Source organism: Rana temporaria, chromosome 8 (genome assembly GCF_905171775.1).
Source record: "Rana temporaria chromosome 8, aRanTem1.1, whole genome shotgun sequence".
Lineage (NCBI taxonomy): Eukaryota > Metazoa > Chordata > Amphibia > Anura > Ranidae > Rana > Rana temporaria.
In genome coordinates this window covers 174624038-174638591 of record NC_053496.1, presented here as the reverse complement: position 1 = coordinate 174638591, position 14554 = coordinate 174624038, and the positions used below count along the sequence as shown (strand labels likewise).

At 46.7% G+C, this 14554-nt stretch overlaps 1 protein-coding gene across 1 annotated transcript; it reads right to left on the bottom strand.

Moving 5' to 3' along the window:
* Positions 1 to 10940: 10940 nt before the first annotated feature.
* Positions 10941 to 14114, bottom strand: LOC120909472 (zinc finger protein with KRAB and SCAN domains 7-like). Its single transcript, XM_040321248.1, has 3 exons — positions 14081 to 14114; positions 12591 to 12881; positions 10941 to 12281 (listed from the first exon to the last, which is right to left on the bottom strand). The coding sequence occupies exons 1-3, from the start codon at positions 14112 to 14114 to the stop codon at positions 11068 to 11070; spliced, it is 1539 nt and encodes a 512-aa protein (XP_040177182.1). The 3' UTR covers positions 10941 to 11067.
* Positions 14115 to 14554: the final 440 nt, after the last annotated feature.

Genomic DNA, 14554 nt, shown 5'->3' with positions numbered 1-14554 from the left:
GTGACATCCTGACACCTTATAGGAACCTGACACACACAATGATACAGTCACCATCCAGACACATCCCTTGTCTGTTACTGGATAATGTCCCAGAATTCCCGGCACCGCTCACCTCTCCTGTCAGCAGATCAATGATCTTCTGGGTGATTTCCAGAATTTTCTGCTTATTGTTTTTCCCGTGTGTCAAGGATGGAGGTGGAGATGATACATTGAGACTGCTTCCAAGGATCAATGGTTCACTGTGTGTCTTCTTTACTACCTCATAACCCTGTATAGTAAGAGATGCAAACTATAAAATTAAAGTAATTTTTTCCAAAACCCTTCTAACCTTTCTGGTCAGGTCTGTGTTTTTTTTAATAGTGATGTCATGTGATCTCCCAGAATATGCCTTACCTCTCCATTCAACAGGTAGACGATCTCCAGGGTGAGGTTTAATATCCGCTCAGTTATTTGACTTCGGTCCTCCTCCATCCTCTCTGAGGGGGTCATATCATCTATACGGAACTCTCGTCCCTGTAGACAGATACACTGAGAATAATCTCCACTGTACTGGAATAACATCTCCAGAGCCTTCTTCCATTGTCAGTAGATCATGTTGTGATTTTTACAGATTTTAGGTAGTAACAGCTATAAACCAGAGGTTCTGAGGTAAAAGTATTATAAATTGCTCTGAATTCAGGATATATCTGGTCTATAAATCAAAGGCTCTGGATGGACAGTCGGATAAATTCCACTATACAGTGGAACCTCGGCTTACGAGCATAATCCATTCCAGGAGAATACTCGTAATCCAAAGTACTCGCATATCAAAGCGAGTTTCCCCATTGAAGTCAATGGAAACAAAAAAAAAATCGTTCCACATTGACTTCAATGGCATGCAATACCGCATGTGGCCAGAGGCGGGGGGGGGCGCCGGAGAGCTTCAGAAACGTCCAAAAAGGCCCGAGGACACTTCGGCTGACCTCGGCAAACCTCGGAAAGACTTTGTTCCCTTCGTCAGCCAAGCTGTCCTCAGCCCTTTCTGTGCATTTCCGATCGGCGACGTTCGGCTCTGCTCCGCTCCGACGCCCCCCACCTCAGGCCAAAAGCGGTACTGCACACCGCTTTGTCCCGAATCTTGCTCGTTTTGCGAGACAACACTCGCAAACCCAGTTACCATTTTCAAAAATACAGGGCTCATATTGCGAAACGCTCGTTAACCGCATTACTCGCAATCCGAGGTTCCACTGTATTTAGGATGCACCTGGTCTATAAACCAGAGGCTCTGGATGGACAGTTGGACAAATGGTTCTATATTTAGGATGTATCTTGTCTATAAACCAGAGGCTCTGGATCGACAGTTGGATAAATGGTTCTATATTTAGGATGTATGTGGTATATAAACCAGAGGCTCTGGATTGACAGTTGGATAAATGGTTCTATATTTAGGATGTATCTGGTCTATAAACCAGAGGCACTGGATGGACAGTTGGATAAATGGTTCTATATTTAGGATGTATGTGGTTTATAAACCAGAGGCTCTGGATGGACAATTGGATAATTGGTTCTATATTTGGATGTATCCGGTCCATAAACCAGAGGCTCTGGATGGACAGTTGAATAAATGGTTCTATATTTGGATGTATCCGGTCCATAAACCAGAGGCTCTGGAGGGACAGTTGGATAAATGGTTCTATATTTAAGATGTATCCGGTATATAAACCAGAGGCTCTTGAGTAAAAGTTGGATAAATGGTTCTATATTTAGGATGTACTTAGAAACCAGGATATCTGGATGTACGGTTGTATAAATATCTCTAAATTTAAGATGTATCTGGATATATACCATTACAGTGACTATGGAGGAAGAGGACGGACGGACGTGACGGGGGTTACTGGGTGTAAATATAAAATAAAATCTTATTACCTCCTCTGCTGCCAGTTCCAGCAATGTCTCCTCTCTACTTCCTCTCCGTTAACCTCTTACCTTTAGCTTCCTTTTTTATACCCGACATCATTTCCTGTTTGGACCGGACATCACTTCCTGGCTGTGTGGTCCCCTTATAATAAGCGAGATCACCACCTTGTGGAGATTACAATAACTACATCTTTAATTTGTGGAACATTCCTACGTTAGGCTGTATAGAATACTAGCCATTGCTCGTCCGCAGTACATTGTGGACGGGCGGTCCGCAAGTGGGTAACATGTAACGTGTTGGTTATACATCAAATCATTCGAATATTAATAAATAAATAAAATTGAATCAGCACAAAAAAAAATTGCTAATAACCCCAAAAGCATAATCCACTCCTATTGTAATAATGTATGCGTGCCAAAAGTATCTGGTAGTGCTGCACAGAAACACATGTAATTAACCTGCTGCTTTTCATTTCTTACATTTCTTTATCAAATAGTATCCATTTTTACAATCCAGTAAACAATGGAATTGATAATCTTTCTTGCACAGCAAAGTAGAGTTCATCGACGTTGTTGCAAGGCTTTCTCCCTGAGAAAAGGAGCTTAGTAGGTTGGGTCAAAGAGTCCTTCGGGAGTGGATTGTCCTAATGGGTCACCAGGCTTCGTTCATCGTTGTTGGCCATGGGTTTACATCAGGGGGCATTTTTTTTTTTAAATAAAGGGCTAGATTCAGTATTGATTTACGCCGGCGTATCTATAGATAGATACGCCGCGTAAATTCAAAGCTGCGCCGGTATATCTTCTTTCTGTATTCAGAAAGCAAGATACGCCGGAATTAGGCTAAGATCCGACTGGCGTAAGTCTCTTACACCGTCGTCGTATCTTAGGGTGCATACTTACGCTGGTCACTAGGTGGAGCTTCCGTAGTTTTCGGCGTAGAATATGCAAATTACCTAGATACGCCGATTCACAAACGTACGTGCGCCCGGCGGAATTTTTTTACGTCGTTTACGTAAGGCTTTTCCGGCGTAACGTTGCTCCTGCTTCTATGAGGCGTATGCAATGTTTAAGTATGGACGTCGTTCCCGCATCAAATTTTTAATTTTTTACGTTGTTTGCGTAAGTCGTTCGCGAATAGGGCTGGACGTAATTTACGTTCACGTCGAAACCAATACGTCCTTGTGGCGTACTTTGGAGCAATGCACACTGGGATATGTACACGGACGGCGCATGCGCCGTTCGTAAAAAACATCAATCAGGTCGGGTCACCACCCATTTACATAAAACACGCCCCCCTCATACTCATTTGAATTAGGCACGCTTACGCCGGCCCCATTTACGCTACGCCGCCGTAACTTAGGAGGCAAGTGCTTTGTGAATACAGCACTTGCCTCTCTGATTTACGGCGGCGTAGCGCAAATACGATACGCTACGCCGCCGTACAAATGCGCCGCCCTACCTGAATCTAGTCCAAAGTTCTTTGTCCTCTACACCCACTAGGCCAGAGATGTGGGGGAAAGGCCCTTGTCCTCATCAACATGGGGACAAGGTACTTTGCCAGGGGGTCCCTAATGGGAAAAGTACCATATACACGTTGAGGATAATGTGGCCTGATATGATTCAGTAGGGGGGGATGCATGCTCGCTCTCCCCTTGCATTTCCAGGTTAAAGGTTTGGTGTGGATTTTGGATTTGGAACTTGTGTAGGAATTAGGGTTGTCCCGATACCACTTTTTTAGGACCGAGTACAAGTACCGATACTTTTTTTCATGTACTCGTCGATGCCGATTACCGATAATAGGATTTTTTGTACTCACCGTAAAATCCTTTTCTCTGAAGTCCATGGACGGACACAGCTCCTTAAATCTTGACAAGTGGGTTATGTTCCCTGTTTACAGGAGAGGACTAGGCAGAAACATGTTAAATAGTTAAATACATGTTACATTAACAGAGTTGAACAGCCCCGCCCAGGGGGCGGTCCCTCCAGACATAACCCTCCTCACTGCAGCTTGCAGCCTCAGTTCGTAACAAGCAGTACAAACCTAAAAAGGAGGGGTGGGAGCTGTGTCCGTCCATGGACTTCAGAGAAAAGGATTTTACGGTGAGTACAAAAAATCCTATTTTCTCTTATCGTCCATGGACGGACACAGCTCCTTAAATCTTGACAAGTGGGACGTCCCCAAGCAGTGTCAAAAAACGAGGGGTGGGAAATATATCAGTAAAAACAATTTTAACTTCACCCCAAAACAAGCAGAGCTCCTCAACGGAGGAGGTGCAACTTTAAACAGCCGCCGGCAAAAACTAGCGGCTGAAAAAAACATCATAAGATGCACTCACAGCAACCATGTAAATTCTGGAAAAAGCGTGAACGGACGAGCAAATCGCCGCCTCGCACACCTGTGAGACCGACGCATGATGTCGGAAAAAAAAAAAAAAAAAAAAAAAAAAAAAAAAAAACCCAGGAAGCACCAATTGCCCTGGTCGAAAGTGCCGTGACCGGAAAGGGGGGCCCGCCCTTAGGAGCATAGGCCTGTATGACGGCCTGCCCGATCCACCGAGAAATGGTGGTCGACGAGACCGCCAGGCCCTTTTGTGGACCAGACACCTGACACAAAAGAGAGTCAGAAGCTCCGAAATGGAGCCGTAGTAGGCTGGTATACCCGCAAAGCGCGTACCACGCCTAAAGTATGAAAGGCCGAAACCTCCTTCGGAAGAAGGGAAGGTCGCGGGCGCACCATCACCTAATCCTTATGGGGGATCAAGCATGGCGGCTTGCAAGACAAGACCGCCAACTCAGAAACCCCTCTAACAGAGGTAAAGGCCACTAAAGGGGCCACCTTCTGAGATAGTGTCAAGAGAAAATCTCTGATGTTTCCAAAAGGAAGGTTCCTGAAGAACCGAGAGCACCAGAGTCAAAACTCATGGGGGAAGAGATGGGCCAAGAGGGGAAAGTATATGACAAACCCCTTGCGCACAAAAAAAAGGGGACCCACCAGGGAACGGGCCGCAAAAAGGCCACTAAAAGAACACAGCCAAGGCTGAAATCTGCCCCCAAACGGTGCTTTAAGCAATTTTTAGATCCAATCCAAGCTTTAAAAACAGCAGGACCCTGGACATTGAAAGTACGCCCGTGGACGTCACTCCATCCCTTCGCACCAAGAGAGGTGCGACGGTAGATCCTCCGGAAGAAGACTACGGTGCCCTGTTGAGATGACCGAGTCAGACAGACCCTGGTCACCTAAAGTCTGGCTTCCAATAACCATGTTAAGCAAGTCAGTGACTGTACAACAGGAGGAAGTATGGGACCTTGAGACAGGAACCTCCTGCCCTGGCAATCGCCAGGGTGCCTCCGCTACCAGGCGCCCGATATCAGCGTACCAAGGACGCCGAGATTAATCTGGAGTGATTAGAATCATCGGGATCTCCTCAGCATCCACTCTGTGGAGCGGCCGAGGAAGCAATTACCATGGAGGAATGGCAAAAAATCACCGATACAGACAACACAGGGCCACCAGCGCGACTGACGCGTCTGTACAAGATCACTAGACCTGGCCACTAACTGACACCCTTGCGGCGGAGACAAGCTGCCAGGAGATCCATGCCATGTGAGGCTCACCTCCTGCAAGGGAGCCGAAACACCCCAAGCACAAAGACCAGTCGCCCTGGTCCAGCATCTGGCGACTCCAGTAGTCTGCCTGCCGGCATACCTGATGGTAGACTGAAGCCACGGCCGTGGCGTTGTCCGGCTGAAACCAGATTGGTCGACCACAAGGAGAAGCATAGCCTGATCGCCTAAAATAGTAGGACAATGAACAGTAGACAGCACCTGGTATTCCCAGGCGGTCTTCCACCAGGCACTAGCCAGGCCCGACCCTGGGTAGCTACCGAGACCAGACACATTCAAGGAGGTGTGGTCATAGGTCCACGCAAGTCCAGCGACTCAGGGCCGACTGGACCCCCCAGTTTTGTGAACCTCCAGGTTCACAACCCGTGAGCTGGCATTCGTCGTAAACACCGACCACTGGAAGGAAGGAACAACTTCCCGGACCGAAGAGTCGGGAATCTCTGTCACCAACTCAGAGAGACTCTGACTAGGTGGCGCACAGGAATCTAATGATTTCAGAGACAAGAGATTTTTACCACCTGGACAGTAGTTCCACTGGAAAACCAGGGTGTGGAACTGGGCATACAGTACCACCTTGAAGGAGGCTACCCACAGACCCTGAACCAGCAGGCGCCCGGAGAGAAGACCGATTGCGTGATGCCAATACCTTCTCCGCAGACTGAAGAGTCTGCAATTTCTCCAGGGGAAGAAGGACCTTTGCCACTGAGGAGTCTGGATCAACACTAGATACTCCAACGCTGAGTCGGAACCTAGCATGCCCATAATTTGAACCCTGGGTCGCACACATGTAGGGCAGGCTTGCTGCCACTGAGCTACACTTTCTGGCCTAAACGTTTAACATCCACCCGAATCTTCGGAGGGTCTGAATGGGAATAACCCATCCACTAGGTCGGAGACAGAAGCTGCTCTCAGAAGAAAGTCGTCAAAGTAGCCAATGAGGCAAAGCCTCGCTGTCCCAACAAAATTCAAATAAGTGCGAGCTCCTAGCTGAAAACCCATGGTGCTGACGCCAGATCAAAAGGGAGGGCCACAGGCTGACAGAGACCCTTCTCTCATCACGAAGCACAGAAAAAAACACTGTGACATGTGCAAAACGGGACATGCATGTATGCGTCCCTGATGTCCGAGGACGTCAGGACATCCCCCGGATGAAGCGCAGCTACCACCGAACAAATGGATTCCATGCGGAACTACCCGACGTTCACAAAGGTATTTAGGGCCTGAGGCCCATAGAAAACCCCAAAACTCTCGTCCTGCAGGAAAGGTAAAATTACCTTGCAGCTTAGCAAATCCCACACTGCCCAAGGCAGACCGACGTGCCGGGAGGGGAAGACACAAGGACAGAACTTTGTTCTGTGGATAGGAGGAAACCCTATCTAGTACTCCGAAGAGACCACCTCGCAGACCCACTAGTCGGAGAGCAGGGAGGTTTCACTGAATTGTGAACCTGCAAGCCGCCCCTCCCACCTAGAGACAGGGAGGGAAGGCTATATACATTGGCAGGATTTGGGTGCCGGCGTGATCGGCTTATGCACCCAGGGACAGATTAGTCCCCCAGCTGGGCCTTTGACGGCCTGGGAGGGTTGCCCCTAAATAATACACACACATAGTGTGTATGTATATTATGTAGGTGTATGCACACATGTCTTTGGAGGAAACCGGAGTACCCGGAGGAAACCCACACAGACACAGGGAGCGACAATGCAAGCTCCAGGCAGATTGGCGTCAGTGTGCAGATTGGCGTCAGTGTGCAGATTCGAACCAATGACTCTTTTGCTGCCAAGTAATGGAGTTAAGCACTACACCACCGTGTGCATAAAACCATTCTGAAACAGACGCCCTGGATAACAAGGGCGCAGCATTCAATGAAGCATCACAGACCTATATGAGGCCCTGGACCAGCTGGTCCGCTAGGCTAATAACCTCAGGAGAGAGTCGGTGCTCCTCCACTGTCTGGTGCAAAATGCTCACTCTGTGAGTTGTATACAGCACTAGGGGTCAGGACTACTCCAAGATGGCCGCCGAGCGTTCAGAACGCGGCCACAGGAAAAAGGCCAGCACAATGTAAGCTGCGCCATAGCGTGGCTACGACAAAATGGGCGCCAATGGGAGTCTTCAATGTAATTGAAAAATCTCCCAAAAAATAGCGCCAGCGACCACTGAGACCCCAGTGTAGTGGCCACAATAGGCCGCAGCATGGTAAACATGGAACGGGTCAGTACTTCGGATCTTCTATCAGTCAGATCCATACAAGTAGGGGTTCCCGCCCGGCGGTGAGGGACTACAAAAGCCCTCAGTGGCTTTTCTCATTCCGCATCTCAGAAATTATCAAAGAAGGGCACAGAAGGAAAAAACCTACACAGCGGTCTGATTTGTGTGATCCAAAAAAGACCGAGCCCTCAGCGGAAACCCAGCTGCACTATGCAGCTTAGGAGAGTCCCTTGCAGCAGTAAAAAGCGCACCCATAAATGCCTTATTCTGCCTTTTTTTTTTTTTTTTTTTTTTTTTTTCAACTAGGTACCTAGTCCATGGCTCCATAACAGAGCATTCCCCAGGGGATAACGGGGGAAGGGGGCACTCTTTTACCGCCCGCCCGCAGTCCACCCCCACCCTGGCACAACTGTGTCCAGGACTAACAATAAAAACTCTGTGGGAATCACAGGTGCTAACACCTGCTGCCACCACCAGCATGTGGGGAAGGCCAGATACTGACTCCAATATTTACATATAGTGTGTATTATAATATGCACACCTGTCCATACAAATAGACAAAAGCTCCTAGAGCCCTATTCAGGGCCTCTCACCCACTTGCTGCGCTGACCAGGGGTAACCAGGGGACTCCCTCAGGAGGAGACTGCACAGCGCTGCCTGTGAGGAAAAGAACCGTGAGGTAACTTTTGCAGGGACCTGTGTTTAAACAGGAAAAGCCTCATAGGGCTGTTTTATTTAAGGATAAGACACAGATACAGCATAAAAAGCAAAACCATTACAGGTGTCACCAATCAGTCAGCGTCTGCTGAAGTATAATCATAAACATCTGTGCTCATCACAGGGCTTTTTACCTCACAGGAAAGCCCAATACAAAAAAGAAAAAACACAGTTCTTCAAGAAAAAGTAAAGTAAAATAAAATAAAATAAAATTTCTCCTCAGGGCGCTGGGCCCAAAGGGAGCCATACGTCCTTCTCCTTTGCTAGGCAGAACGAAACTGAGGCTGCAAGCTGCAGTGAGGAGGGTTATGTCTGGAGGGACCGCCCCCTGGGCGGGGCTGTTCAACTCTGTTAATGTAACATGTATTTAACTATTTAACATGTTTCTGCCTAGTCCTCTCCTGTAAACAGGGAACATAACCCACTTGTCAAGATTTAAGGAGCTGTGTCCGTCCATGGACGATAAGAGAAATATTTTTTTTAAATGCAGCCATGTGTCCCCAAATGCAGCCATGTCCCCAAATGCAGCCTTGTGTCCCCAAATGCAGCCTTGTCCCTAAATGCAGCCTTGTGCCCCCCAAATAGAAAGCCAAGCCCCCCCCCGCTGCCGTCTAGTTGATGTGTTCCCCGCCGCGCCTCGTCATATATAGTCCCTCCCCCTTGTCTTTGATAGACAGATCACCCGTCCTGAAAATGAAAATACGAGATTGCGAATGACCGTGCCGCGATGTATTTACGAAAGTACAAAATTACGAATCCATTTAACGAAAATTAACAAAATTACGAATCAACGAAAATAAATTAGACAGATTTTACGAATCATTCAGTATAAACGAAAATAAAACTGTTATGAAAATACGAATGGGTCCGGATCGGGAAACTTGTGTCTTACGAAATTACGAATCTTTACGAACCTACAGAACGAGGCTGGAGCATAAATATTTAGGCTGAGATTTGCCTTGCCCAATCCTCTACAGCATGTTCCAGAAGCCTCTGGAAGTCAGGGGAGAGCAATCAAACCAGCAGTCTGTGAGAACCAGAGCAGCCAAAAGCATTCAACAGCTGCTTGCTTCACTGACTACATAGGAAGCAAACAGAACTAAATTTGCCTATCTTCCTTGCAACCTAACCAGGAGGGCGCAACATCTGTATTTCAGTAGCCCAGGTATGATTCTAAATGTATGGTTTGTTCGGCATCTGTTTCCCCGTGCAGTAATATGGGGGCAGTTCCGGGACAAGGTCACCTAGAGCCCAGGGCGAACATGCCGAACTGCACCCCACCCCTCACAAAGATTTATGAGCATTGTCATCAAAAATTCTCCCACAAAAACACTGAGCGCTAATCTGCATGCTTTTCCCGTAAGCATAAATTCCCCCCTCCCCCGGTACAAATCTGCCCCCTGCTGAAATACCCACTCTCAACACAAATCTTTGCCCCCCCACTCACCCCTCCTAACACAGATCCTCTACCCCTAAAATGTCCCCTTCTAGAACACATTTCCTCCCCCCCCGCATCAAATTTCCCCCTCCCAGCACAAATGCTCCCGCCTATCACAAATCTTCTCCCCTCCATCCAACACAAATCGCCACTCTTAACACGCCCCCTCAAATCCCCCTCCTAGCACAAATTTTCTTCCCCTCATCCCCCCTACCAACACAAGTCCCCCTTAATCACTACTCTTCCACCACCCCCCCCCCCCAAATTTCCCCTCCTAGAGCAATACTTACCCCCTGTCGCCCCACAAATTCCCCCTTCCAACACAAATCCCCTCCTCCCCAATCTCCTAAATCAAATGTCCCCTTCTAGTACACATTTTCTGCCCTCTGCTTCAAATTTCCCCCTCCCAGCACAAATCCCCCCGCCTAGCACAAATCTTCTCCCCCCCATCCAACACAAATCCCCACTCTTAACATGCCCCCTCAAATCCCTCCTCCTAGCACAAATCTTCATCCCCTAAATTTTTCCTCCTAGATCAATACTTACCCCCTGTCGCCCCATCAAATCCCCCCTCCTAGCACAAATCTTCTTCCCCTCATCCCCCCTACCAACACAAGTTTCCCTAAATCACCACTCTTAACACCCCCCCCCCCCCCCAAATTTGCTTTCCTAGAGCAATACTTACGCCGTCGCCCCACAAATTCCCCCTTTCAACACAAGTCTTCCTCCTCCCCAATGTCATGGTGCCCCCCACGCACATCACATTGCCAAGGGCAGCTTCCCCTCCTGCCCACCCCTTGTCCCGTCCCTGTATGGGGAAGTCTGGTTGCTGTCGTGGTGAATTGAGAATATATTGACGATCTACCACCTCATTGGTCTGGAGAGGAAAAGCACCGATGTTTATAGGCTGTCTACAATGCATGTGTAAATTGATTCAAAAAAGGAATGCCTGCTCCCTTCAAGGTGTGCGGGAAGAGTGCCAAGAACCGCAGACAATGTGCCAAGACTTCAAATATCACAAGTATAGTGTCCATGAAATAGAAATAAACTAGAAACATTTTATATAATTTTGTTATTTTATTAGAAATTAACTGGATTGAAAAATTAATTTTCATCATACAGTTTTTTTATGGACTGGACAAATTATCATGTAAAACGTCGCCGTAGATTGCTCCACAGTATCAGCAGGTGTGTGTTTTCTGATGTCTAATGAAATATCTTATACTTGTAAAACATATTCCACACTTTGAACACGAATAAGGGTACTCACCCGTATGAACTCTCTTATGTATAGTAAGGTCATCTTTATCAAAGAAACCTTTCCCGCAGTTTATACATGAAAATGGAAGCTTCCCCGAGTGACTTCTCTTGTGTTTAAGAAGGTTTACTTTCTCCATAAAACCTTTCCCGCACACCGAACATGAATAGCTGCTTTCTCCCTTGTGACTCCTCTGGTGTAAAACGAGGTGCGCTTTCCTAGCAAAGGATTTCCCGCACTCAGAGCATGAATAAGGATTCCAACCGTTATGAAGTCTCTGGTGGCTTAGATGTTTGCTTTCCTCAGTGAAAGATATCCCGCACTGTAAACATGAGAAGGTCACACTGGTGTGGGATCTAAGGTGTGTGCGAAGTTCAGATTTCCTATTAAAAGATTTCCCGCACCCCAAACAGGAGTAGATACTCTCCCCGATGCGAACTCCTTCGTGGCTTAGAGAAGATTCCATAGGATTAGATGTGACTGTTGATCTCTGGCTATCAGAACTAAAACAGATGTCTGACGAAATAGTATGTGGTTGGCTAGAAGGTTCTTCAGGTTTTGAGGAATCCATTGATGTATCTGAACTTTGAGATCTCGGAGGAATACCTGATAGAACAATATGTGATGGATCAGAAGATACGTCAGGATTTGAGGGATCGGATGCTCTAGGTGAACTTTGAGATCTCGGAGGAATACCTGATAGAACAGTATGTGATAGGTCAGAACTAAAACAGATGTTCGACGTAATAGTATTTGGTTGGCCAGAAGGTTCTTCAGGATTTGAGGGATCGGATGCTCTAAGTGAACTTTGAGATCTCAGAGGAATACTTGATATAGCAGTATGTGATGGGTCAGAAGATGCTTCACAATTTGAGGGATCGGATTCTCTACATGAACTTTGAGATCTCATAATACCTGATATAACAGTATGTGATGGGTCAAAAGATACGTCAGGATTTGAGGGATCAGATGTTCTACGTGAACTTTGAGGTCTCAGATGAATACCTGATATAACATTATGTGATAGGTCAGAACTAAAACTGATGTCCGACGTAATAGTATGTGGTTGGCCAGAAGGTTCTTCAGGATTTGAGGGATCGGATGCTCTACGTGAACTTTGAGATCTCGGAGGAATACCTGATATAACAGTATGTGATGGGTCAGAAGATACGTCAGGATTTGAGGGATCGGATGCTCTACATGAACTTTGAGATCTCATAATACCTGATATAACAGTATGTGATGGGTCTGAAGATACGTCAGGATTTGAGGGACCGGATGATCTACGTAAACTTTGAGATCTCGGAGGAATACCTGATATAACAGTATGCGATAGGTCAGAACTAAAACGGATGTCCGACGTAATAGTATGCGGTTGGCCAGAAGGTTCTTCAGGATTTGAGGGATCGCATGCTCTACGTGAACTTTGAGGTCTCAGAGGAATACCTGATGTAGCAGTATGTGACTGACCAGAAAATTCCTTGGGAATAGGGGGAACGGTTGATGTATCTGAATTGCCAAAACTGAAATGGATGTCTGAAGGAACAGTATACGATTGATCAGAAGATTCTTCAGGTTTAGAGGGCTCCATAGATGTTTCCAAATGGTAAGGTTCGTGTATAGTTTGAGTAATGGGATTTACTTCTGGAGAACATTGTGCAATGTCATCATTGTCTGCATTACAATCTGGAAATAAAAGAAGATCTCCCCCCGAAGAGTTCTGGACATGGTGCCCATCTGTTAGAAAGCAATGTTATAATAAAAGTTATTGTGCAGACAGAATGGTATTTGTAGTCATAAAATAATAATATACTGTACAACACTATATTTAACCACTTCCATACCAGGCACTTTCCTCCCTTCCTGCCCAGGACAATTTTTAGCATTCAGCGCTGTCACGCTTTGAATGACAATTGCGCGGTCATGCTACGCTGCACACAAACTAAAATTTTATAATTTTCTTCCTACAAATAGAGATTTATTTTGGTGGTATTTGATCACCTCTGCGGTTTTTAGTTTTTGCGCTATAAACAAAAAAATACAGACAATTTAACGGAAAAAGAAAAGATGGGCACTGATAGGTGGCACTGGATAGGCAGCATTGATGAGGCGCTACTGACAGGCATTACTGAGTGACACTGACAGGCATTACTGATAAGGCACTCATGGGCATTTAAAAAGGGACAGGCTGGCAGGTGTTTGGCACCGATTATCAGCACAGCCCCCATCAAAATGTGACAATCAATGTGCTGATTATCAGCACAGAACACCCCTTTGACAAGGAAAGCCGCAGATCGGCTCTCCCTGTCAGTGTGAACCAAGGAAAGCTGTTTACCGGCACATCCTGGTTCACGCGATCATCAGCTGTGATTGATCAATTTTCATTGTCAATTTGTGAGTCTATAATTGGGTCAGGGTTATTGGAGTCCAGGGCTGGATGACTCATCTTGGCAGTTCTCTGGTGCCGCCAGGTGATGTCTGGAAGGTTGGAGAACCTTCTAGAATTAGAGGGCGAACGTTAGAAGGAGCTACCATGCATATTTATGAGGCCTCAGCCAATCCCCAGTAGTGGTCTGGCAGGAGACTGAGATAACCTCATAAATGGACATGGGCCATGTCAACAGGGGCAGTCGGGTGGAAGATGGAGATGCAGTGTTGAGGAGGCTGTTGGTGGCACTGAGGGGTACCCCCTAGTCTGGGGGGGGGGGTGTCCTGCCTTAGGCCAGGGCTCAGGTGCTGGAAGGATCTTGCCAAAGACACAAGAAAGGACAAAGCTACGGACTGTTTTCTGACTTTAAGTGCCTGTGAAGATTCGGTGTGCCTGAGCAGGAGCAGTTCCCTGTTCATCTGCAGCTCATATGTGGGATTTTCTACATTAAAATAAGAATACTTTCTTTGTTTAAACATTATCTAGATGTAATAAAGTCTCCTCTTACCCGGTGATGTGAGGGGCGGCTGACTCTCCATCATGACGTCCTTGTAGAGATCCTCGTGTTCTTCTAAATACTCCCACTCCTCCATGGAGAAATAGACAGTGACATCCTGACACCTTATAGGAACCTGACACACACAATGATACCGTCACCATCCAGACACATCCCTTGTCTGTTACTGGATAATGTCCCAGAATTCCCGGCACCGCTCACCTCTCCTGTCAGCAGCTCAGTGATCTTCTTGGTGACTTCTAGAATCTTCTTCTGGTTGGTTCTCTCAGGGGTCAGGAATGGAAGTGGAGGTACTGTGATGGCACTTTCCTTAAGTCTTGGGAACACCTGGTAACTTCTCCCTTTTTTATTATTCTCAAGCAAAGTCTTCAAAACGACAGTGCAGTTCTGTGTTATACATCAATAAAGAGTTTCAGAACCCAACGCACCTCTCCATTAATGTCTGTGTTTTATTAAAAGAGATAG

Coding starts and splice junctions, on each gene's coding strand:
- LOC120909472 (XM_040321248.1), bottom strand. CDS start 14,114: ATGATGGAGAGTCAGCCGCCCCTCACATCACCGG. Junction 12,882..14,080: donor GCCGCCCCTCACATCACCGG/GTAAGAGGAGAC, acceptor GCTTTCTAACAG/ATGGGCACCATGTCCAGAAC. Junction 12,282..12,590: donor GTCACATACTGCTACATCAG/GTATTCCTCTGA, acceptor CTGTTATATCAG/GTATTCCTCCGAGATCTCAA.